This window comes from Thunnus thynnus, chromosome 18, assembly GCF_963924715.1.
Source record: "Thunnus thynnus chromosome 18, fThuThy2.1, whole genome shotgun sequence".
NCBI classification, from domain to species: Eukaryota; Metazoa; Chordata; class Actinopteri; order Scombriformes; family Scombridae; genus Thunnus; species Thunnus thynnus.
Window position 1 is genome coordinate 6,411,559 of NC_089534.1, and position 23,448 is coordinate 6,435,006.

The 23,448-nt window shown below is 37.6% G+C and overlaps 1 protein-coding gene across 10 annotated transcripts in view; it reads right to left on the reverse strand.

The window, feature by feature from the left end:
* Positions 1–2,765: 2,765 nt before the first annotated feature.
* adgrg6 (adhesion G protein-coupled receptor G6) overlaps positions 2,766–23,448 on the reverse strand; it is a 129,552-nt gene continuing 108,869 nt past the window's right edge. For 6 of the 10 annotated variants that reach the window (XM_067572429.1, XM_067572430.1, XM_067572431.1 and 3 more), the window contains one exon: positions 2,766–9,308. In XM_067572429.1, the coding sequence (XP_067428530.1) occupies positions 9,100–9,308 (209 nt within the window). In that variant the 3' untranslated portion in view covers positions 2,766–9,099. The remainder of the gene's footprint in view (positions 9,309–23,448) is intronic. The other 4 variants (XR_010924442.1, XR_010924441.1, XM_067572433.1 and 1 more) reach the window with 4 other exon arrangements.

The window sequence follows — 23,448 nt, forward strand, 5'->3', positions numbered from 1 at the left end:
ATGCAAAAGTGGATTCAAAATAAATCTTTTCTGGGAGCGGCCATCTTGCTTGTGTGACATCATTTGGAGCATGGTCATTTTCTGCACAGTAGAGAAGCTGTCCCACCACCTGACGGAGGTTTAAGAGTGGCTGTCACGGCTGTCAATCATGATGTCACACCTCCTTTTTATATCATCAAATAACTAATTAAAAACAAACATCAGAAATATGAGCACTCTGACAAACATTGGTGTGATAAGAATGACTTAAAATGATAGAAACTATCTTTGGGGAAAAATTATTTGATGTTCACTTTGATGTCCCATCCGCTAACATGGAGGAGGCGGGACTTATGACCTGTACTGCATCCAGCCACCAGGGGGCGATGTTTTGGGGCGCTGTCATGTCGTCCATATTTATATACAGTAGATAGTTTACCTTCATTAAATCTACAAACACACACACACGACAGACTGGTCGGGTAAAACTTCTTTTTTTAGCAACAGTGCTGTCTCATATTTTATTCTTTAAATGCATTATGGTGCAATAGGATGTGGTCGTTTACAAAGTGAAATACATTCAAATTAAAACCGTTAGCATCAGTTTGTTGCAGTCAAATAATAGCTTTTAACAATAATGGCATCAAGAATCTATGCAATTATGTGTACATTGCAAAAAATATATATTTTGTATGAGTTCCCTTTTAAGAAAAATCATTTCAATTAAGAGGAAATACATCTTTTTGCATAAAAAAAACAGCTAAAAAGAAACAGACTTCACTCGTCTGTGTGAAACTAAAGCTTGAATAAACCTCTGTGCACATTTTAAGAGCTTGAATTCCCTTTAATGTTGAGACGCAGAAGTGAGCTTCCAGGAAATGACATCACAGACTGAAACAACACGGCCGGGTGCACAAAAGTGTTTACAGAATAATAATTATCATAATACAAATACTAAACAACAACAAAAGCAAAGATCAATTACAATCCTCATCAGAACAGATCTGCATTCGGTACAATATTCATCAACTACACAAAGTTCAGAGTTACTGCAAGAAATATTTAAATTAATTGGAACTGTACATACGACATGTGAGAGGAAACAAAAGCCACATGATGGACGGAGAGACGTTTGTTGGGTTAGAAGACAAATTATTCAACATAATCAGAGTTTGGAAACCGGCTGTGCAGACGGTTTACTCAGTACGCCTCAATGGGCCTCTGTGATGGTTGTTTGGGTTTTTCATAGTTTTTTTGCAGCCATGTGTCTCTTAGTAATGAAGCACAGTCACTGTGAGGCTGCGCAGGTTTGACCTCAGCATAACAAGCGTTTCACTTTTTCAACACAAAACACACAAATCCAGTTGATTTCAGTTGATTTCTGTTTATATAGCAGAGTGATTGATGACTGTAAACTGTGTGTTGAGCTGCCAAAGGACTGAAAACAAAAGAAATATAAAACTATTTTCTACATCTTTTGACTGTTTATTATTTAGTGTTGTGACATTATTTGTTTATCTCATGCCAACAGTATATTGTTTACGTAAGTGTCATTATTTTTTAAATCTTGCAATTTATCCTTGTTTTTTTTTGTTTTTTAAATGGAAAAAGTTAGATTTTAAAAATCAACCATGTCATATTTCAGCATGGAAATTTGATTTTGACTTCTGGGAACAACATGTGACAAATTAATTTTAACTTCAAGGTCCATTTACTTAGATTAGAGATTATTTTGTAACTGAACCAGTGTGTAGTTGAACTACTTCTTGTTTTTTTTACTTATTTAGAGCTGAACTGAGAGCAGAACTCTTTCTAACTTGACTATAATTTTCTCACCTGCGCAATAAGTCTGGCAATATTCTACATTTTTCATCTTGTCAACAAATCCCATAAAAACACCTAAACCAACAATGCGTGCATCTACTAACTAAGTTCTGTGATATATCTTATTCCTCTGTGCTGTAGACCTCCGTTGTTGTCCAAAAACGATTAAAAACACTTCACCGCTGCACTAGATGACGTGTTCCTTCATTACCATGAACACACACACTGTAGTTTATTTTGACTCGACGCCCACACACACCGTCCTGCTGCCAGAAATGCTCACGAGAGCAGCAAATGTGGATTCACTGAAAACAGTCCCCAACAAATGCACTTTTTCATCCTTTCGTCTGTTTGTTAACTAACTACACTGACCTGCTGTTTTTTGAGCATTACTGAGCCTTTTAAAAACTATATATCTGTGAGGTGTTTTTAGATCTTAGCTTCCTAATCGATCCGGGTGGTGAGTGTTTGGATGCCGCTATACCTGTTTTCAGGTTTAGTTTAAAAATGAAACTATATATTTGTGAGGTGCTTTCAGCAGGAACTAATGGGCTTGTCAGAGTAGAGAAGTAGGAAAGTATTCAGAAACACTGGGGATGGGATTTGTTGACAATAAGAACTAATATAGAATGAATTAGCCGCATCCTTTAAATCAATCAACATCTTCATTTGCGAATTTTCCTGCAAATTTTTCTATGTAAATCAACAATAACTTAAAAACAATGACAAAACCTTATGCATGCAGTATACGGTAGAGGCAAACTGGAATGAAGTAGTTCCACTTAGGTGTTCCCAGATGGATAATTTCCCTTAAAGTCTGCCCCCTGTGTGGTGATCATTTCGACAAATTAACTATTCTTCCTGCTGTTCAGGAGGTGCTTTGATATGTTCTCTAGAATAAAAAGGCTAGAAACATATTTTAGCACTTAACATGTTGGACATTAGACATAAAATCACCCATATGTCAACAATCCTTTTTAATTTAGTGGGTTTAATCTTCTGTTGTGCTTCATTATTGTGTATTAAAGAGATGTTTTGGGGCCAGAAGAGAAAACAGGAACTATCTTTTCCACTGCACTCACCCCTCAGGCTGAACTCAGGCCAGTAACTGACAGAATAACCCAAGTATGCCACAGGAGCTGCCAAAGGGGCTTCATCTCTTCTTTCGCAGTCTCTTGGGGATTGTTTCTGAAGGCTGAATAATATTCTTCCACCACTCTGGGCAAAAGAAAAGAGAAGCGTAGGTCAGGATGCCTGACGGTCGGTACAATGTGTGCTTCACTACACAATCATGCTTTGGTGTTGAACACCGCTGGCAGCATGAGGACAATAGAAGTCTGGTTAGCCAGCTGCTGATGAGTTCAAAGATTCAGACTGTAAAACTCATGCCAGTGTTCAATCTCCAACATTCACCTCTCAGTGCAGATGATTGTCTAGTTAAACTAAATTAAACAGAGGCGGAGAGAAACTGTACATCCAAGAAATAAATAAAAGTATACCACACAGTAAATCTGTCAGGTTCGCTCTGAAAGCTTCAGGAAGATAACAAGTGACAAAAAAAAAAAAAGACGAACAATAAGTGAAAGAAACAAAAAGAACAATAAGAAACAAATTCATAAAGAGCTTTTTATAAACATAAAATGCACAGTTTTTCCCTCTCTGGATACAAAACAGAATATTTAAACAGAAACATTTTCAACTGAGTATCATAAAATCATGTTGGATGTTGTTTTTTTCCACTTGAGTTTTGGAATGATTCACTTTGGATTTTTAAAAAAAGTGTGAAATTACAAATAATCAACATAAAATTATCCAAATTGGTGAAATCAAATCAATTATCATTTATTGGCAACAGCAAGATAAAACTGGAGGATGAAGATTTTTTGAAAATCCGTTTTGTATAAAGTTGTCAGGCGTCGTTAAAACAGTTAAAAAGTACTGCAGGGTCCAAAACGTCCACTACAAAGATCTTTTTGTTTATCATTCATCATAAATATTAACAATAAAATAATAATTTAAGTTGATACTTTTTATCTAATAAAATTATATATTATTTAAAAGTAATATTTTTTAATTGAAAACATGCTCATGTCAAATTGAAATAGATTTGTTTACATGTTTACTATTCAAATATTCATTCATATTTGGTGCATTTCAACTGTTTTTTCATAACAATATCCACAAAGCTTTAGTGTAGAAGTTTGGGGCCCAGTTAGGTAACATTTTATTTTACAGGTCTGTAAATTCAGAATTATTTCCAAATCATTTTCTGGCAAAACTAAAAATTTAGTTTACAATACAACAAATATGTAGTAATAAAGTTTTAAATTAAAATACATAAATGGGTGATGAATAAGATTTGGGTTAAATTTTGGGTTAAATTTGGGTACTTTGGGTTAAATTAAGCTTTTCTTTAAAGGAAGTTAAACAACAGTCTCTATCTTCTCTATAATTGGTACCAAATTACACAAAATTTACAAGGAAACTTTCCAGAAATAACAAACCTGTAAAATAAAACGTTACTCTCAACTGTTCTCCTGAGTGTTGGAAAAATATTCCACACAGCAAAAACTGAAGCAAGATAGAAATTTATAACATGGAAGTGCAACAAATGCTAGATCTTTTTCTTAAAATTTATTTTATTTTACAATCATTTTACTTTAGATAATTTTAATTCAAATTAATCTGTTCATCAAAATTTGATAAACAGATTAACTTTCAGTTAAGACTTTTATCCGATGTAAAGGCCGATCATCTCTCTCACAAAGATTTGGAGAGTTATTCCTGCTTTTATTATCTCTCAGTTAGACTGTTGTAATTCTCTGTATGTGGATCTGGATCAGTCGTCTCTTTGTCATCTGCAGTTAGTACAAAACGCAGCTGCTCGTCTTCCAGCTGGTAAAAGAAAGCGTGATCACATAACACCAGTATTGGCCTCTTTCCACTGGCTTCTAGTCTGTTTTAGGATTGATTTTAAGATGATTTTATTGCTGACTTTTAAGGTTCTGCTTATGTAGCAGAACTCCTGTATCATCACACTCCAGTTGGAGCGCCGAGGTCGACCAACCAGATGCTGTTTGGAATTTGAGTTGAGCTTGACTTTATCTTCTATTGTGCTGCAATTTTTTTTATAATTATTATTATGTTTATTGTTTTCTTTTATTCCTATTTGTTGTTTACTTTTATATTAATTTATTTTGGTATTTTAAGCCTGTTCAGCACTTTGGTCAGCTGTGGTTGTTTTAAATGTGCTGTACAAATAGTTTGACTGGACTTGACAAATGAAGTCCAAAGTGAGCACAGCAGTACACCAGGCCAGTTTCAGTGGAGCTGCACTGTATATCAACTAAACATATTTATGGGATCTAAGATATAAGCCAGTAGAACAAAGGACACACTGCTCCACTTAGTGAAAGACATCTGCAAAGACTGCAGCCTTAATGGCACAGTAACAGCTTCCAAACCTCTTCGCTGATGACTAAATGTTCTGCGAGAGCCAAACACTCGCTGCTAATGACTGAAGGAAACTCTTCTTTACAGATCAGTTCAAGTCTGGACTGCAACTGGAGACATTATGTGGAGAGATCGCATGCACAAGTCCATAAAGGATTCTTGTTATTTTCTGAAGAGGCATGCCATCCTTTCTGATAAAAGGATTCAGGATGTTGAGTATGATTAGGCATCAAAACTTGTTGACGGGGCTGGTTTGAAGTCTAAAGAAGGGCAGGAAGTGTTGAGTTTCATGGCTTCACACAGCTCAAACCAAATGTAAAAATACTAAAGTATAATTTTATAAAGAGATGGAATGATAGAAACATACTGCACACTCATATTTTGACTGAATAAATCTTTTCTAATACTTGACAAACAGATAAATGATGAAATAAAAGAGCTCTTGGTAGTGGACTCACAGCTTTAGATCCCCGTTGTACATACGATGTTTTTTTAAAGGGTCAGTTCACCCAGATCACAAAAATAAAACAGATATTCTCACTATTTGTGGTATTTAGTCGTGCAAAGAGTTTTTAGATATACAGTAAAGTTGGCCTGCAAGGAATTTCACTTGTGGTGCTAAAATAATAATAATAAAAAAATTATATATGATGAACTCAACAGCAATATGTCTTTTCAGAAACAGTATCCTGATTCCTCACACTAGGAAATAATTTCTGGGTAAAAAATTGTGAAATGTTCATTAAGAGGTCTGTGGATTATCCCGAATAATCAGGATATTGTTTCTGGAAAGTTTTCCAAGTGTCATTTTTTGATTATTTAAGCACCACAAGTGAAATTGCACCCACTGTATTTTGTATATTTGTGTGGTGGCAGGAGATCCAAAAAATGCTTTTGTACCCGATGAAGAGCCGGTTTGGGCTTGAAACGTTGCACTCTTTCTTAAATTTGATAAAGAAAAACCCTAAAGAGTCCTTGGGAGCCGGAGGGTATCTACAATTTTTTTTTGGATTCAGTGCCTGGATTTGAAAGATGTGTTTGTGTTCTGAACACTGATTGCTGGGAGTTCTCAAAACTCAGTGGAATAAAACCAAAAGTCTGTGTACGGCTAGACACAACATGGGAAGATGTTTTTTGTTTAGTTTTTATATTTTTATTTAGAGTGAATTGATCCTTTCGGTGATAATAATCTCAACCTGGCAGCACGCTTTCTTCTTTTTTGCTTTCATATAAACAAAGCTATGCCGCATAAAATATTGATATATTTGAATTCAAACAAGATTCATTGCTTGATCAGTAAATCTGTTGCCATTAATGAGATTGCTAAACTTTGGCTGATATGAACAAGGAGGGCTGAGCTTTAATGGCCGCTGACATCAACTTGATTTTTATCATTTATCCTAAAACTGCCAGCTGTCACATTCTGATTGTCCCATTTGCCACGTGGAAAGAATCTCAATCTTGGCAGGAGAAAGCGCCATTAAAAATGTTCTTGGGTGATTTTTAAAATCTAACAGCACTAGTTTGTCCAGAACATTTGTCTCAGAAAAGCTGAGATATGTCAATTATAAATTCAAAATGTGTCACTATGATCATGTACATTATCAATATGTAGATACCTCTGATTTTGTTTTGGGAGTTTTACGAAAAAGCACCTTGATCGACTGGCCTGTGCTCTGAGGAAGCCTATTTGACTGTATTCTGTTCTGTTTCATCAATCCTGCCACTTCTGCTCTTTTCTGTCGCCATAAATTGTTTCTCACGGAGGTGAAAAGGGCAGCAGACTGTGTGCCTAAACAGCACAGGGAGTTGGAGAATGTTTGGGTTTGTATGTACAGTCCCGGTGACCCTTCCAGGACCCCACGAAGGCATGAACAAAAGCAACCATCCGGACACATTATAACACTATAGAATAAGGCACATCGAATAGATAGATCATCAATATTTACATAGGATATGGCTCCGCACACACATGCACAAACAAACATCACAGTATTAAAAAAACACCAAAACATAACAGCCTACTTTTTTGTCTACCAGAACCTTTTTTTTCTTGTCTACCTTCCCACCTTGTGTTTATCCTTTCCTCCCCTCTCTGCTCTCTCCTCTGCTCCCTTTCATTTCCTCTTAGTTACACAGTCTGGCAGCCACGTCAGCCGATTCTGTAACGTGATATGATACAGTAGAATCGCATCAACGCTCTCTGACCACCCCGCAGCTCTCTAACACCCCTTATTACCCAGAAGACTCCGGGATTTAACAGAATAATGTGCGACTTTGTCTGTGATTATCTTAATGTGGTCTATGGCGTTGGAGCAGTTTGTTGCAGAAAATTCAGAGACTATCTTTTAATAATTGTGCATGAAAAGGCAGATTTTTCTGGATTTAGCTGGTACTTTTATAAAAAAAGTGAAGGCAGTGCATTAAGATGGTGGCTCTGTTAGCTACTGATGATGCATTTTACTACATATTATAAATGCTGCATAGAGGAAACCTGCGCTAACTAATTATTATTCAGCAAAACAAATCGACCAGCTCCTTATGAATTCTGATGACTAGATATAGAAACAAATCTTGAATTTTTGCTAATCGGTCCAATTAAAATGAAAGTAGAAATGTTGGCTCCTATAACAGCTATGTCTGTAAATAATGTACATGATGAAACACAATTTAACAAATACAGTATGTTCCAGGAAAAGGGAAGATGGCAGGAAGGATGCAGGCATAGAGAGAGGAAGTTATGAAGCCACTTCCTGTCTAGCGTCTGCTCCACTAGCTTCTACCACTCAATACAGTCTGTCATTCAGAATTTCTTTCATCAGTTTTTCTGATGTACTTACTTTCATCCATGTCCATACAAAACTCATAAAAGTCACTTTTTCAACTCTAGAGCTGTAACCTCTGCTGTCTAAAAACCTCTACACTGTTCAGTCCTCTCTGTCCTGATGGTATTACAGACATGTCTGAACTAAAGGTTCTAGAATGTTGGGTGACAGGTCCAGAGTGTGAAAGGTTTTAGAATGAACGTCAGAGAGTTCTAGAATGTTGGGAGTAGTTCCAGAGAATCAGAGGGTTCTAGAATGTTGGGAGTAGTTCCAGAGAATTAAAGTGTTCTAGAATGTTGGGTGGCAGTTCCAGAGCATCAGATAGTCTTGAATGTTGAGAGTAGTTCCAGAGAATCAGAGGGTTCTAGAATGTTGGGAGTAGTTCCAGAGTGTAAGAGGGTTCTAGAATGTTGGAAGTAGTTGCAGAGCATCAGACAGTTCTAGAATGTTGGGAGTAGGTCCAGCGCATCAGACAGTTCTAGAATGTTGGGAATAGGTCCAGAGCATCAGACAGTTCTAGAATGTTGGGAGTAGGTCCAGAGTGTCAGAGGGTTCTAGAATGTTGGGAGTAGGTCCAGAATGTCAGGCAGTTCTAGAATGTTGGGAGTAGGTCCAGAGTGTCAGAGGGTTCTAGAATGTTGGGAGTAGGTCCAGAGTGTCAGAGGGTTCTAGAATGTTGGGAGTAGGTCCAGAGCATCAGAGAGTTCTAGAGTGTTGGGAGTAGGTCCAGAGCATCATACACTTCTAGAATGTTGGGAGTAGGTCCAGAGCATCATACACTTCTAGAATGTTGGGAGTAGTTTTAGAGTGTGAAAGGTTCTAGAATGTTGGGTGACAGTTCCAGAACAAAATCAAAGTTTTAAATAACCAGTGGTTCCAGTGTTACCCTTGATCCTGGAACCCGTAACAGAAGTCTTGTCTGTCACTGAAGCTGCCAGCATGATGATGTCACAAAACTTTCCCAGAATGATGTGGCCGCAGTTCAGAAACACAAGGCCTCAGAGCACCAGGATCAGCTCTAGAACCTGGTGCTGTGGCTGAAGCTGTCGGACATGATGATGTTCTTGTAGAAGTTGTCAGAGCGCGTGGAGCAGTAACCTTTCACCTTGTCGATCATCTGGCTGACAGGGAGGATAGAGGAGGAGGAAGAGGAATTGGGCTCTACCTCTGAGGAGGAAGAGGACGAGGAGACACACTTGGGACTGGTCTGGTTGGAATAACATTTATCTGCATCCAGAGAGCAAAGACAGAGAGAGAGAGAGAGAGAGAGAGAGACAAGGATCACAATTTAGTATGATTATAGTTATTTAACTGTTAAAAGGGAAGGTGAAAATGTTTCCTTTAATTTCATCCCTGATGGTGTATAGTTGCAGTCAAATAAAACATGTCAACATTAACTATTTAACACTCAGGTATTAGTATTATTTCAAGTATTTCAGAGACAGTATTACAGCTTTAAATAAGGTGGTATGTTTAAAGACTAATTTTATATATTATTATTATTATTATATAGGAATTCATCATTATTTCACAGCAAGAAAAACATGACACAGCTTAATTACATAGTTACATATGCACAGCATAGTTTAAATAAACCTACCAGGAGAGTAAAGAAAGACCAGGAATGTGAGCGAGGACAAGCAAAATGAATCACTGTGCATCCATTGTATATATACACAGTACCAGTCAATAGTTAAGACCACCTTCTCATTTAAGTTAGACTTTTGACCCCCCACATTTATTTTTTGTGTATTTGTTTTATTTATATATTTGTACCTTTTCTTTTTGCTTTGTTATATTTGTGTTAAGTTACTGCTGCTTGGATTATGTCTTGTATGTTTTGTATAGATGCAGTGTCTTTTTGTTGGTGTTGACATGTTCGTGGGTTCACTAAACATACATGTATGTAATAATCTCGTAAAACAACTATTCTTAATGATACTGCTTGAGCTAACATTAAAGAGTGGCAGACGAAGCTCAAACAATGTGGAAAACGTTTCAGTTTATTTCATGTATTAATTTTAGGAATGTTACAGTCTCCTCATCGCTCCACAGAGATCCGAGGTTTTTTGTCTCTTCAGTGGAAACTTGAGTGACGTTTAAGTCACATGCTTTATGTATGTCATCATTTATTCACTGTTTACATTTGCTTATTATCTATACAACTACTTTTACACCTCAGATAAGTGTAAAAACTTGTTTGTGATTTTTTATTTTATATTGAAAATGCGAATAAAAAAAAGCTGGATGGAAACATACGATATTTAGTCTAATCAAATAGAAAACAGTTTTCTGTACAACTACTACTCTGTCATCTATGACCTACTCTGAACCAACTTCACACACCTCTGCACCTCTTTGACATTTAACACCATTTTGAAGTCAAAACTAGTTTGAAAAATATGTGAATCAAATAAAGGATTTTCACTTTTATTTTTCACTTAAGTTCAAATTTTCACTTCTAGCAGTTTGATAAATACAGGCCAGGATCAGGAATCCCCTCAACATCTTGGAGCTAAGATCCTTTTGCAAAGTGCTCCCAGGGCTCTGCTGTTGGTACTTTGAGTCAAATAAAGATGATTTTCATGGCAGCTTTTGACCAGACTTTATTAAATATCTGATCAAAAACACACATTTCACTACTTAATAAGGTACAATTGCTCCCTCATGTTGCTTAATTTCCAAATGGAGGCTGCCACACATTCTCCATGTGAAAAAAGCTGGTTTAATGGGTTGCTGTAATGGGTTTTTGCTGACCATCTGTAGCAGGTCCTTGATTCTCTGTTTCCTTACTCATAGAAAAATCGGAGTGCAGTGTAAACCTCTGCCTTCTAGCAGAATAATTGGCTCTCTTGCCGGGCAATTTGGTTGTTGTCTGGTGTTTGTTTTCCCTTCACTTCCAAACGGTTGGTTTGGCTTTCCTCCTTCCCAGGATACTCAGAGCCAACAGATAATACAACCAGGCCGAGAGAAGCTGGGTCACGTTGTGGCTTCAAAACAGCAGCCTCATTTATAAAAGCATATTTGGATTTCATTTTCCACTTGATCCCAAATTTACTTTTTAGAATGTGCACATACCTGATTAAGACAGACAACTGTAATGAGTGGTATGCTTGGATATTTTTATGCTGCAGTGTTATTTGGACCTTGAAAGCTCTCAGCTTTTGTCCCGGGTTTAAGTGGAGATGTGTTTTGGTAGAACTTCACAGAATGGGATGGGAAGCATATGGAAAGATGGGTGGTACATAATTAACATACAGTGTCTGACATAGACAGCTTTATGGTTGACTATGTCATTCTGTTGAGACCACCAATGAAAATATGAAGAAGCAGAACAGATTTGTTTTGAAACAAATGCTTTAACTCTTGTGAAAACTATATTATTATATTATATACTACGATATTATACTTTATTTCTTTAGAGTATTCTGCATATGATTTGTGTAACGCCATCTGACACTGCTGACTGCGTAACATCATCAACACAGATTAAACATACAAGAGAGTTAACTGTCCATGAAACATCTTCACAAAACCGTGAAATATTCTGGTGTACTGATGATCAAAAACTGGAGTGGCTGTTCAAATTTTGATGTGTTTAAGTTTGATAACTTTGTCTCAAAAGCCTGGAAAAGAAGACAAGATTTATTGTTGAGTTTGTTATGATTATTTTACTACTATATAGTCAAGGTTTCTATCAGTGATTTATGAATTTTGTTGGATGCAATGACAGTTTAAAGATTCAAATTTGAAAGCTGTTTGAATTTCTTCTCTGTTTTTGGACTTTCTCTGGGTTTGGAAGCTTGCATGAATAAGTTGTGCTTTGTAAGCCAGTGTGGGCTGAACATAGTTGTATATGACACAATAATAAAAATTCCATTCATATATGGGGCAAACAAAATATTATCAACATCTTAAGGAAACAACTCAGAAAAAAAGTACAACAAACAGCACCACTCCAAAGATGGTTCATATTAGCTCAAATGCCTGTTAGCAACTTTTATCTGACAGTCAGCAATTTGAAAGTGACATTTCAAAGCAACATAATGCCAGGCAAGGCAAGTTTATTTAAATAGCACATTTCAGCACCAAGACAATTCAAAGTGCTTCACATAAAACATTAAAAACATCAAGACAAAGTGCAAAAGAAACACATCAAATAAAGGAAACCCAGATACAACCAAAAACAGTCATTTAAGAGCCAAGAGAACAGAAAACAAAAACAAGCTAAATAGAATAAGACAGATCTAAAATACAAGAATTAAAGTTACAGTGCAGTACAAGAAATGAAGAATTATTTGATTTAATTAAAGGCAGCAGCAAACAGAAAAGTCTTCAGTCTTGATTTAAAAGAACTGAGAGCTGCAGCACACCTGCTGTTTTCTGGGAGTTTGTTCCAGATATGTGGAGCATAAAAACTGAACGCTGCTTCTCCATGTTTAGTTTTGACTCTGGGGACAGAAAGCAGACTTGTCCCAGATGACATTAGAGGTCTGGATGGTTCATAACATAGCAGAAGATCAGAAATTTATTTTGGCCCTAAACTATTCAGCGTTTTATAAACCAACAGCACAGCAGTATTTTAAAATCAAAGACAATCTGAGAACTGGAGTGATGTGAGCCACTTTCTTGGTCTTAGTGAGGACTTGAGCAGCAGCGTTCTGAATCAGCTGCAGCTGTCTGATCGATTTTTTTAGGGAGACCTGTGAAGACACCGTTACAGTAGTCGAGTCTACTGAAGATAAACGCATGGACCAGTTTTTCCAAATCTTGCTGAGACATAAGTCCGTTAATTCTTGATATATTCTTCAGGTGATAGTAGGCTGATAGTAGCTTGTAATTGTCTTAATGTGGCTGTTGAAATTCAGGTCTGAGTCCATGACTACACCAAGATTTCTGGCTTGATTTGTAGTTTTTAACATTACTGACTGTAGCTGAGTGCTGACTTTTAATTGTTCTTCCTTGGCTCCAAAAACAATTACTTCAGTTTTATCTTTGTTTAATTGAAGAAAATTCTGGCACATCCAATCATTGATTTGGTCAATGCACTTACTCAGTGCTTGTATTGGACCATAGTCCCCTGGTGATATGGTTATGTAAATTTGTGTGTTGTCTGCAAAATTATGGTAACATATTTTATTGTTTTCCATAATCTGAGCCAGTGGAAGCATGTAGATGTTGAGCAGAAGAGGCACCAGAATGGAGCCTTGGGGAACTCCGCATGTCATTTTTGTTCGCTCAGATGTGTAATTACTTGTAGACACAAAGTGTCAAACCAGTTTAGTACTGTGCCAGGAAGTCCCACCCAGTTTTCCAGTTGGTCTAGTAATATGTTGTGGTCGACCGTGTCGAATGCAGCACTGAGATCCAGTAATACCAATACTGAAATTCTGCCACTGTCTGTGTTTAAGGGGATGTTATTGAAGACCTTAACAAGAGCAGTCTCTTTGCTGTGGTGTGGTCGAAATCCTGACTGGAACACATCAAAACAGTTGTTTGGTGTCAAGAAGTTGTTCAGCTTTTTAAATGAATTTTACTTAAAAATGGAAGGTTTGATATGGGCCTGTAATTGTTCATTAGTGACATGTCTAGATTGTTCTTTTTTAAGAGTGGCTTGATGACGGCAGTTTTCAGGGCCTATGAGAAGAAACCTGAGAGAAGAGACGTGTTGACAATCTGTAGAAGATCTGAGGCTATGCAATCTGAAACATTTTTGAAAAAGCTTGTAGGCAGAATATCAAAGCAGCAGCAGGATTTCAGATGTTGTATAATATCCTCCAGGTTTTTATGGTTGATCGCATAAAATTGTGTCATACTACTTGAATTGATTTTAAGTGGACACAGGGACAACACATACCCTGTACTTGATATGGAGGCACTGACTGTTTGTCTAATTTTCTGAATTTTGTCAGTGAAGACGGAGAGAAATTCCTTCCAGGCCCTGGTGGATAGAAGTCCAGGGGCTGTTGACACGGGAGGGTTTGTTAGCCTGTCGACAGTAGCAAACAAGGCACGTGTATTATTATTGTTTTTGGCAATGATGTCAGAGAAGAAGGACCGCCTTGCATTTCTCAGTTCCAAATTATAAATGTGAAGTCTCTCTTTATAGATGTCATAATGAACCTGGATATTTAGCAGTTCAGCAAAGTCATCAAAAAAGGTTGCACAGTATTTAGGTGGCCAATAAATATTTAGGAACATAGCTCGAGAAATGGAATTCAACTGAAGAGCCACATATCCAAAAGACGCAAAATTTCCACAAGATATCTGCTTGCATTTGAGGGAATCATTAAACAAAATGGCAACTCCACTCCAGGGTGAAGGAGGTGGATCCTCACAGGCGGTTGCCAGTGAGGGGGTGGAGACTCCTCCTCTTGGCTCTGATGTCTCCCATGATCAAGGCTCTCCTCAGGCAGGGGCTGAGGTGGCTTGCCTTCAAGGTTTCTGCCGTGCTGTGTTATGTTTTCCTCCTATTTTGATTCCTCTTGTCTCTTGTCCTTGGTAGAGGGAACAGATGAGGTGACGCAGGAAGTAAAATAGGTTAGAGGTGAACAATTTTATACCTCACTTGTAAAGACAAAGTCCATCTGCCTTGAAAAGATGTTTGTGGTCCCAGAAAAAGTTGAAATTGTCAATAAATGCAGTGAATGGGCGGTACATGCAGTTGAGAACCATGCATTCTGTGCCAACAATCTGCTGAATCTCTCAACTCCTCTTCTGACTGGTGGTAAAGGGCCACTGATAAACACCTCAGAGAGCTGACTGTGTCCAAAAGATCAATAAAGTCTTGTTTCAGCATTTCAGACTGTTGTTCTACAACATTATTGGTCCCTATGATGTTTTTCACAGTTGGATGTGCAGCCATGATATACAGGATTCTTTCTGCCAAGTCAGAGACCATATCCTTGTGAAAACAGAATACTTTGGTGTTTTCACTTCACATGCTTTTTAAATCTTTTACAATAAAGTCACCCACAATCAGAGTCTAAAGCCCAGTTGTTAGCTTTCCCTGTAGCCTTTTACTTTCTGAGTTACTTTCAGTCCTTATCCTGCTGTGTGAAGATGAGAAGTTTTTCAGGTCATCAGACGGAGATCCAGAGTCCTGCAACAGTGGAGCAAAATTGTTCTCCAGTTGCACACTTGGTTGTTGGGAAGGTTTGTTGCTAGTTTTCCATTTTGCAGCTGTCCGCGGCTGTGTCCTACTAAGAACAGGGGTTGAATAGGCGATCTGGCTGGATGACAATGCGGGCCAGCCGGTCGCATCAGAAATCTCAGGGTGTTGGGCTCTGCCTGTTTCTCGTCCAGGGAGGACTACCACTTGTAGATTTATTAAACAGCCCTCCTGTTTCTTGGTAGTCTTCTTGGTGCTAATTAGCCATGTGTTGGCATGATCTTCTCCACCGCTTTGAGTCCATGGTAAAGTGGTGTTGTTCCCACATAGTCCATTCACTTCCATGTCCAATTCTAACCAGTCAATTTTGGTTTCCAGAACTGCAATCTTCTGTAGAAGTTTGTGGTAGTCATCCGTGTAGAAGGGGGACATCTTGCTGCTAATTAGCTTTAGCTAAGTACCATGTTTCCAGTGGCTGCAGGACAGGTTTGTGCTGTTGGTAGGCCACGCTCATGTAGTACTGAGGAGGTCATAAAATGTTGAAATATGGCAATAGCCTACTGTATCTACAAAAAATTGCAGTCCCAGAAATTTATAATTATCCGGGAGCCGCTGCTCGTAGTTTTTCACAGAGAAAAGAAAAAAAAAGAGAATATCAGCAGAAAAATGCAAGCAGTGGCGAGAGCAAGCAGCAGGGCGTTTGCACTGTAAGAAAGCAGGAAGCAGCATGGCGAGTACTACTGCCAAATCATCTGTTCCCACAATACAGGTGCATTGCACAAAGATGTCTAGCATTGTTCAGGCCTTGTACTACCCATTGAGCTTAACTTTAAAAAGCTTTGAATTCAGTTCAACAAAAAAGGTCTCAGAAGGTATTGAAAAGGCTTAAACGTCCTGTCCAAACATGTTTAATATCATCTAGAAACATTAGTTGTAAGCTTTTTTGTATGTGTTGTATAACCTACAAGTTAGACTGGTGCGGCAGGAAGCTGTTGAATCCTTTTTTGTGGAGTTTCAGTCAGCACCATCAGACCTGCAGTAAACACTGTCACTACTACAGCTACAGCAGCTAGGAAGCAAGTCAAGTCAAGGTTTTAGCTAAAAATTTAAATGAACTTAAGTCATTTTGGTTAATTGGTTAATACGTCCACCAATTGTCTACTGCTTAACTGGGTCCAAGTTGCATTAATTGAATTAATTTTATCATTAGGAATTGTTGTTTTATACAGCTGGGAATCACTGAAAAAATTATATGGTATATAGTTCTAAGTAAGCCACATATAATCATACCATCATACCTTCATACTTGGCTGATATGAAACAGGACTTAAAATGCCTTTTATTAAAAAAGGTCTTAAAAAGTCTTAAATTTATTTTTTGGGAACCTTGTAGAAACCATGATATCATGTGTCCTTTAGAGCTGCAATGATTAGCCAATTAGTTGATCAACAGAAAATTAACCAGCAACTATTTTGATAATCAAATGTTTCAGTAATTTTTATGAAAAAATCCAACATATTTGTTGGTTGCAGCTTCTCAAATGTGATAATTAGAAGCTTGTATGTGTCATATGTGATAAACTGAATATCTTTGGGTTTTGGACTTTTGATCGGACAAAACAAGACATTTTCACTATTTTCAGACATTTAATAGACAAAGCAATTCATTGATTCATTGTGGAAATAATCATCAGATTCATTGCTAATGAAAATAATTATTAGCTGCAGAGTCTTTGTGGTTACTATAAGGATTAGCCAAGGAGCGAGATGGATCAATGTTGCTCTGAGCAATGCAAGTGCAAACCAACTCACACTTGTACTTCTAAAATCGCTGCTCATTATTAAATGATGTCTGGAAAAAGTTCAAACATTTTCAGAGTTTCCTTACTTTTGAGGATTATTTCTTCATGGGTGTTGCAGCTGTGAACTACAATCATTTTTTTAAACACTGATGCTTTTGGACCAACACTAGCAGCCTCTAGAGTTTTACAACTTGGAACTCTCTTCCCAAACAGAGCCAAAGCAATGGAGCTAAACATATACAATGTGGGCCAAATCAAGCACATTCAATCTCCCTGCTGGCCCTCTGCTGCCATGAAATGTATAGTGTGACATTGTAAAGGAGGCAATAATTCAGCAAACGTTTGAGTTATAATGTTCAGCCAAAGTCTTCTTTGGCACGGACAAACAGCTCAATCACTGCTCTTTGTAATCCCTAGTAACGCTGCCTAATCAAACAACAGAGGACTGAAGTTGTCATCTTGTCGTGATTCCCTACATCTCGTCCAGCTTGTGTCCCTGTGCAACATGAAGCTATAGGGTCAGGAGATAGTTGTCTGCTGGCGTACGCTGCAGTCACGACTTCCACTGGACTTCCACTATGACAGCGTTGATTAGGGCCCCACAGCTCACCCTGTCAACTAATTCTGACTTTTGAAATGCCTTATGATGTCAAACTGGGATGTTTGTTTTTGTTCCTGCATCCAAACAGGCGTTGTCTTTTTTTCCCCTGCCATATTCCCCTAAAATACAAACCAGAGTGCACTTTAGTACAGTGATAAAAACTGAGGGTCACAGCGACGGGGTGATGGGTGGGTTAGGGTTGAAGTGGTGTCACAGTGAAGACTATCAGTTCAACCTCTGATCATAAACTATATGCTTTGGGATGGAGGGATTCTCTAACCTCAAACATCTGGAAACTATAGAATGAAAAGCTAAAGCTGGCAAAGAGATTCAGAGACGTTGCAGACCGAACTCAGAGAGAAAACTGAGAGGAGAGGAAGACTCCAGCAGCCACAACATACAGACATACAGATGCTGACTGTTTCCATTGGAAGCTCTGATCCAGCGATATGTCTGGAACCAACTGCACATAGTTTTACAAATCCCTGCTAAGAATCTTTCTTTGGAGCAATAAAACACACAGAATGAGGAAAGGCCATATATATAAACCCGAGAGATTTTATTTGTTACAACTGGTCAGTTTATATAAGGGCCGTTATGTTCGATGTGGACACAAAGTCTGCAGCTTACAATGGAAAGAGAAGGCTGCTTCCCATTCAGTCCATTGTCGGTAATCTTCTCCTCTACATTTACAAGCTCTAAATGTCATAACAATGTGATTCTATAAACACCACATTGACCTTAAATCTGTCACTAAGATGTCTCTATTTGACAGCATTTTATACAATACGTAGAAAAGAACAGCAGCAGCCACTACGTCTTGAGGCTGATGTACCTTAAAGTGCCACCGACGGCCGCCAGCTGCTCCAATTGACTCCTATTCAAAAAGCCTCAACTTCTCTCAAGAAATACTAAGTCAATCATTTTTTTCAACCAGTCATTATGGTCTCAATCTCTAAATTCTGGCCCTCTTATAAGTGTGCTGGTGGTCATCTTGGAAATTATTAATCTCTTCATAACATTTGAGGACTTATAGTAGCTTTATTCTCTGCAACGTGGGCCTTGATTGACAGCTGTGATTGACAGTTGGCTCATCTGCTGCTCTCCCTGGCTCCGGGACTTGCACTGAGTCAGACTTTCAGTCCTTCTATTTTTTTTTTTTTTGTGTTTGCTCTACTTTGTGCTTTGGGAGTTACACTAACAAAACCCTCACAGGATGCTGACATGCAATATTTTGGTAAGTTTAAAGGAGAAGTCAGGCGATTTTATATATTTTTCTTCTTGCGAACAAATCCCATGTTTGGATCCAAACCAACAATGAACTGATCTTACAAGTATTGTGTGTGTATCCAAAACGTGATATAACTTATTCCTCTGTGCAGTTGTTGTCCAAAAACTATTAAAAACATATCAGTGAGCCACACCAGTGCACTGGGTGACTTGTTCCTTCATCATGAAGAGTTTGGTCACGTTAGTTTGTTTAAAAATGTCTCCAAAGAGTAATAACAGTGATCACGTTTTCTGTCCCAGGAGAGTAGTTCTGTGTAAGGCAGACGCCACTGAGCATGTGCAGGAATGTGGTTCTCTTTACAGCTTCATTAGCTTGTTGTGCTACATATCACAACCTCTTGACTTTGTACTGCATTGTACATTTCTCAAATACATTTATTACAAAGCCACCAAAGTTTTTTTACAAACATGCATTTAACAGCTGTTGGCACATTTTTACTGTGTATTGATAAGTGTTAACATACAATGTGTTTCTGCAGTCACTGCTCTCCTGCCGACCGAGGAGGAAAAGTTTAGCCACAAAGAGCGAGACCTGTTGATGCCAGACTCTTATACTTGGTTAAAGGTTAATACAGAGATTAACTGCTATAGTAAATGTTACCAACTGGATAAAACTGGTGGTGCTGGTAGCAGCTCATGAGGATGTTTAACAGTGAGTTATACTGGGTGTAGCAAGAAGAGTCCATAAGACTCTATCAGCTACTACAAATGGCTTCTGACCAAGTTTGAAGGTTTCATGGCTTCTTTCATTGGGCCACAAAAACACCAGACAACAACCAGATCAAGAGCTCTTAATACACTAACTACCGACTAATATAAAATGGAAATGAGGGATGGAAGGCCTGCTACAGATTAGGGCTGTTGGAACAAATTTTGGGAGATTATGTGTATTTTTTTTTATAAATGTGTTGGCTAACGTTAGCGAATCTCGCCCTCCTCGCCTTGGCCTACATGCATGTGAATACGAAATGCTTTTGTGATGACTCAGTGTGTCCTCAAGAAAAGTTCTCTCTGCTGTAAACACACATAGCTGCTTTTATGTCTCCCCAGGTGCTTGGTGCTTGTTTTCGGCATAAACTCTCACGTTCTCTGCCTTCTCAGCCTGCTCTTGGATGGTAGGCGGGTTGCTCTGGTAGCTGCAGCCTCACCATCACACACACACTCCTTATCTCTCTAGACCGCACACTCACTATGCACTGAGCTATTCCTTACAGGAGCTACGCTACTTTTATAACACATTTTTGTTTTCGTTCACATTTTTGTTTGCGGTTCTTAAAATAATTTTTTTTTTTAAATCCCTGATGCTTAGGCCAGTTGGGGGGGTCAACTCAGGCCTGGCGGGCTGCCGGGCTTGCAGTGCACTTGCAGAAACCCCATGTCCAATGTTTTCTGAATCTGTCTGCATCACAATCTCACATTCAATGTGCTAACGTAACATCACAATATCAGACATGGCAGAAAGCAATGCACCCATTTTATTTAAGAAGCGATGTGTGGAGCAAAAGTTTATGGAGTTCCGTCCACAAACGCAAAAATTAAACAAAAGCAGGAACACAGTGAAAGACTGATCAGTGCTGCAGCCTGCGGTGTGGGGTTTGGACACACAGCCAAATAACACGTCATGTATTGATGTAAACAAGTTCATGCTGACGTGGATTTATTTATATTTCAGTTAAGTGCGTAGTTTAGTTACTATGATCCAGTACGATGAAGCTTATTTAAAATTTTTATTTTAGTTAACGTCATTCATTTTGCGCCTAAGCTTAATTATTACTTAGCAAGAAGGCTATCACCTGTTTATTGGTGATGTTGGAATGCCCTCTAGTGGACAGAACGTATAACAACCACATGCTGATAATGGCATTGGCAATGCTTAACTCTATGTATACAGTGTATACGTAGTAAATATTAATAATAGGCTAAATTTGAACATTAAAAATTTGAGTATAATTCAAATATTAAAAATAAAAAGGAATGAAATTTGAATTAGATTATGGAGGAGATTGACAGCACTAATACAGACGGTGAGACAGTTGTTTTTCCATGGGGAATGTGTGGCAGCCTCCATTCGAAAAGTAAAGCAACATGAGGGAGCAGTTGAACCTCATCAACTGCAGGAAAAATTAAACTAATCATAAATATTCACGTAAATGTCTGCAGGGATGAAAGATGGCTAGATAATGCTAAACTGAACCTCTGATCTGAACGCAAATGTTGATGAAAATATCAGTTAGACCCTATTTATTTCAATTAAAACTATTTAAAACGTAAATAGCTTAGATGCTGTTAAATATCTCCTACTGTGCCTGTTTACTGACTACTGACTGTCTCCAAATGGCACATTAAACATGACAAACTGCACAAAGCAAGAGAAGCTGGAAAGGAAGCTGGAAACTAAAATCTGGATGGTTTTCCTGGGTTAGGTCATGATTTGTTTTTGTTTGTACACTGTTAGATTCAGCCAAAAGCTGCTTAATATCAATGTGATCAACGTGTCTGGCAGCAGCAGTGACACATCAAAATTTATTTGCTTTTACTTTTACACTAAAACGCGCCAAGAAAAAGTTTCTGTTTCTATTTTTTTTCTCCACAGGACATTCATAACCATGACAATATGAGATGATGTTACTGCAGAGAAAAAAAGAACAGAAGAAGATGAATTATTTCATAGCTATAAAGTTTAGGTTGAAATATTTGTACATTAAAATTTTGCATGTATCTTTGTTTTCATTTTATTGCAATGTTTTTGCAGTAAAGATCACAGTTCAACTGGCTCAGGGATCACCCTGTATGCTTATTATTCCATCACTGGGTAAAATATTGTAAGGTACTGTGATGGTGTTTTGCTTGGGAAATGAATTAATTTCAAGCTTCATTCCTGTTCCCTTATAGTCACATATATAACTTACTGTTTGGAAGTGTGGGGAAATACACTCCACTACATTTCAGAGGGAAATATTGTACTTTCTACTCCACTACATTTATTTAACAGCTTTAGTTACTTTTCAGATGAAGATTTGACACAATGGATAATATAACAAGCTTTTAAAATATAACACATTGTTAAAGATGAAACCAGTGGTTTCCAACCTTTTTGGCTTTTGATGTCTTACAAAAAGCAGTGTGTAGTCGGGGTCACATGTCAGATGTCTATGAGTTGTTAACAGCTTCACTAAATAGTGATTTTTCCCCTTAAACTTCTCACATGGTTTCATTTCAATAAATGTTCAAATGATCCAATATTTCACCAAAAATAAAAGATCAGAGAAAAAGTCCAAAAACTGAAAACAGATTTGTGTATCAGAACTTTGTTTTTTCTTCTTTCCTCTCCCATTAATCATCTCACCACCCCTTAGATTTATCTGATGACCCTTTGGAGGGGCCCGACCCCTAAGTTGGGAACCACTGGACTAAACTAGCTAACTGTATATAAAGTAGTTGAAACTAGCTCCACCTCCAGCAGCTACAACAGTAACATGCTGCTCTAACACTGATGCTTTAGTATTAATAATCTAATGATGTCATATATAATAATATATCAGTCAGAGGGACCAAAGCACCACTTTTACTGCAATACTTTAACTACATCAAGCTGAGAATACTATATGATAGTATCCAAAAGTGGTTTAAAATGAGAGAAAGTCGATATGATTTGAGTGAGATTGCATGTTTAAAAAACAGTGATTTTGTAATCGCAATAATTAAATCTTTGCAATATTTGTGACAGCTTGCAATTTTGCTAAACTACTGCATTTTTTACTGCACTTTTCCGCATGAAATGGTCAAATCAACAGACTGCTTATGGTTTGGACCAATTCTCGCATTTTGTTTCATGGTAACTAAAATGTCATCACAGCACACATTCAGCAAGAATTCAGGAGCACATTCAGGTGGAAGATAAATAAATCTCACCTGCCAACAAAAATTACTGCCATAAACCGAGTAAAACAATTCCAAAATGTTCCTAAATGAGGTTTGCATTCAGTTAGTCAGGAGAACACAAGTTGATGTTATTCAGACAGCAGAGATGGACATAATCCACCTCAAATATAAAAATGGGCACTTCGGAAATGAAACTATATTTTTATGTTGATGGATTTATTTTAATGGCTTTATTGACTGATTTTATTTGGTGCTAATGGGGAGTTTATTTAAGTTTATTTAATAAAGGCTTATAAAGGGAACTCAAGTACAGTATTTTCTTTTTTATATAACTTTGAGCACATGGGTCTCATGTTCAGAAAATACATCAAAAATTTAGCCCTGAAATATAGTTGTTTCTGTGATATGCAGTATGCTTTTTATCGAAGAAAGTGATTACATCAGACTCTTCATTGGTAGTAGTTGGTAAAATCATTTGCCTTTGCTTGCATTTTTTTCCCAATTCCCGCAATTTTACTGTGTTAAGAGCACATAACACACACTAAATTGGATTGCAAATTTTGAGAAAAGCGGCTGAAAAAAGCATTATTGGTCGAAATAATCACAAAAAACAGCGAAATCCTGAAGGGATTGAAAAACAAATTGTGAAGACTAATGTAAAAACATGAAGAATACTTAATAA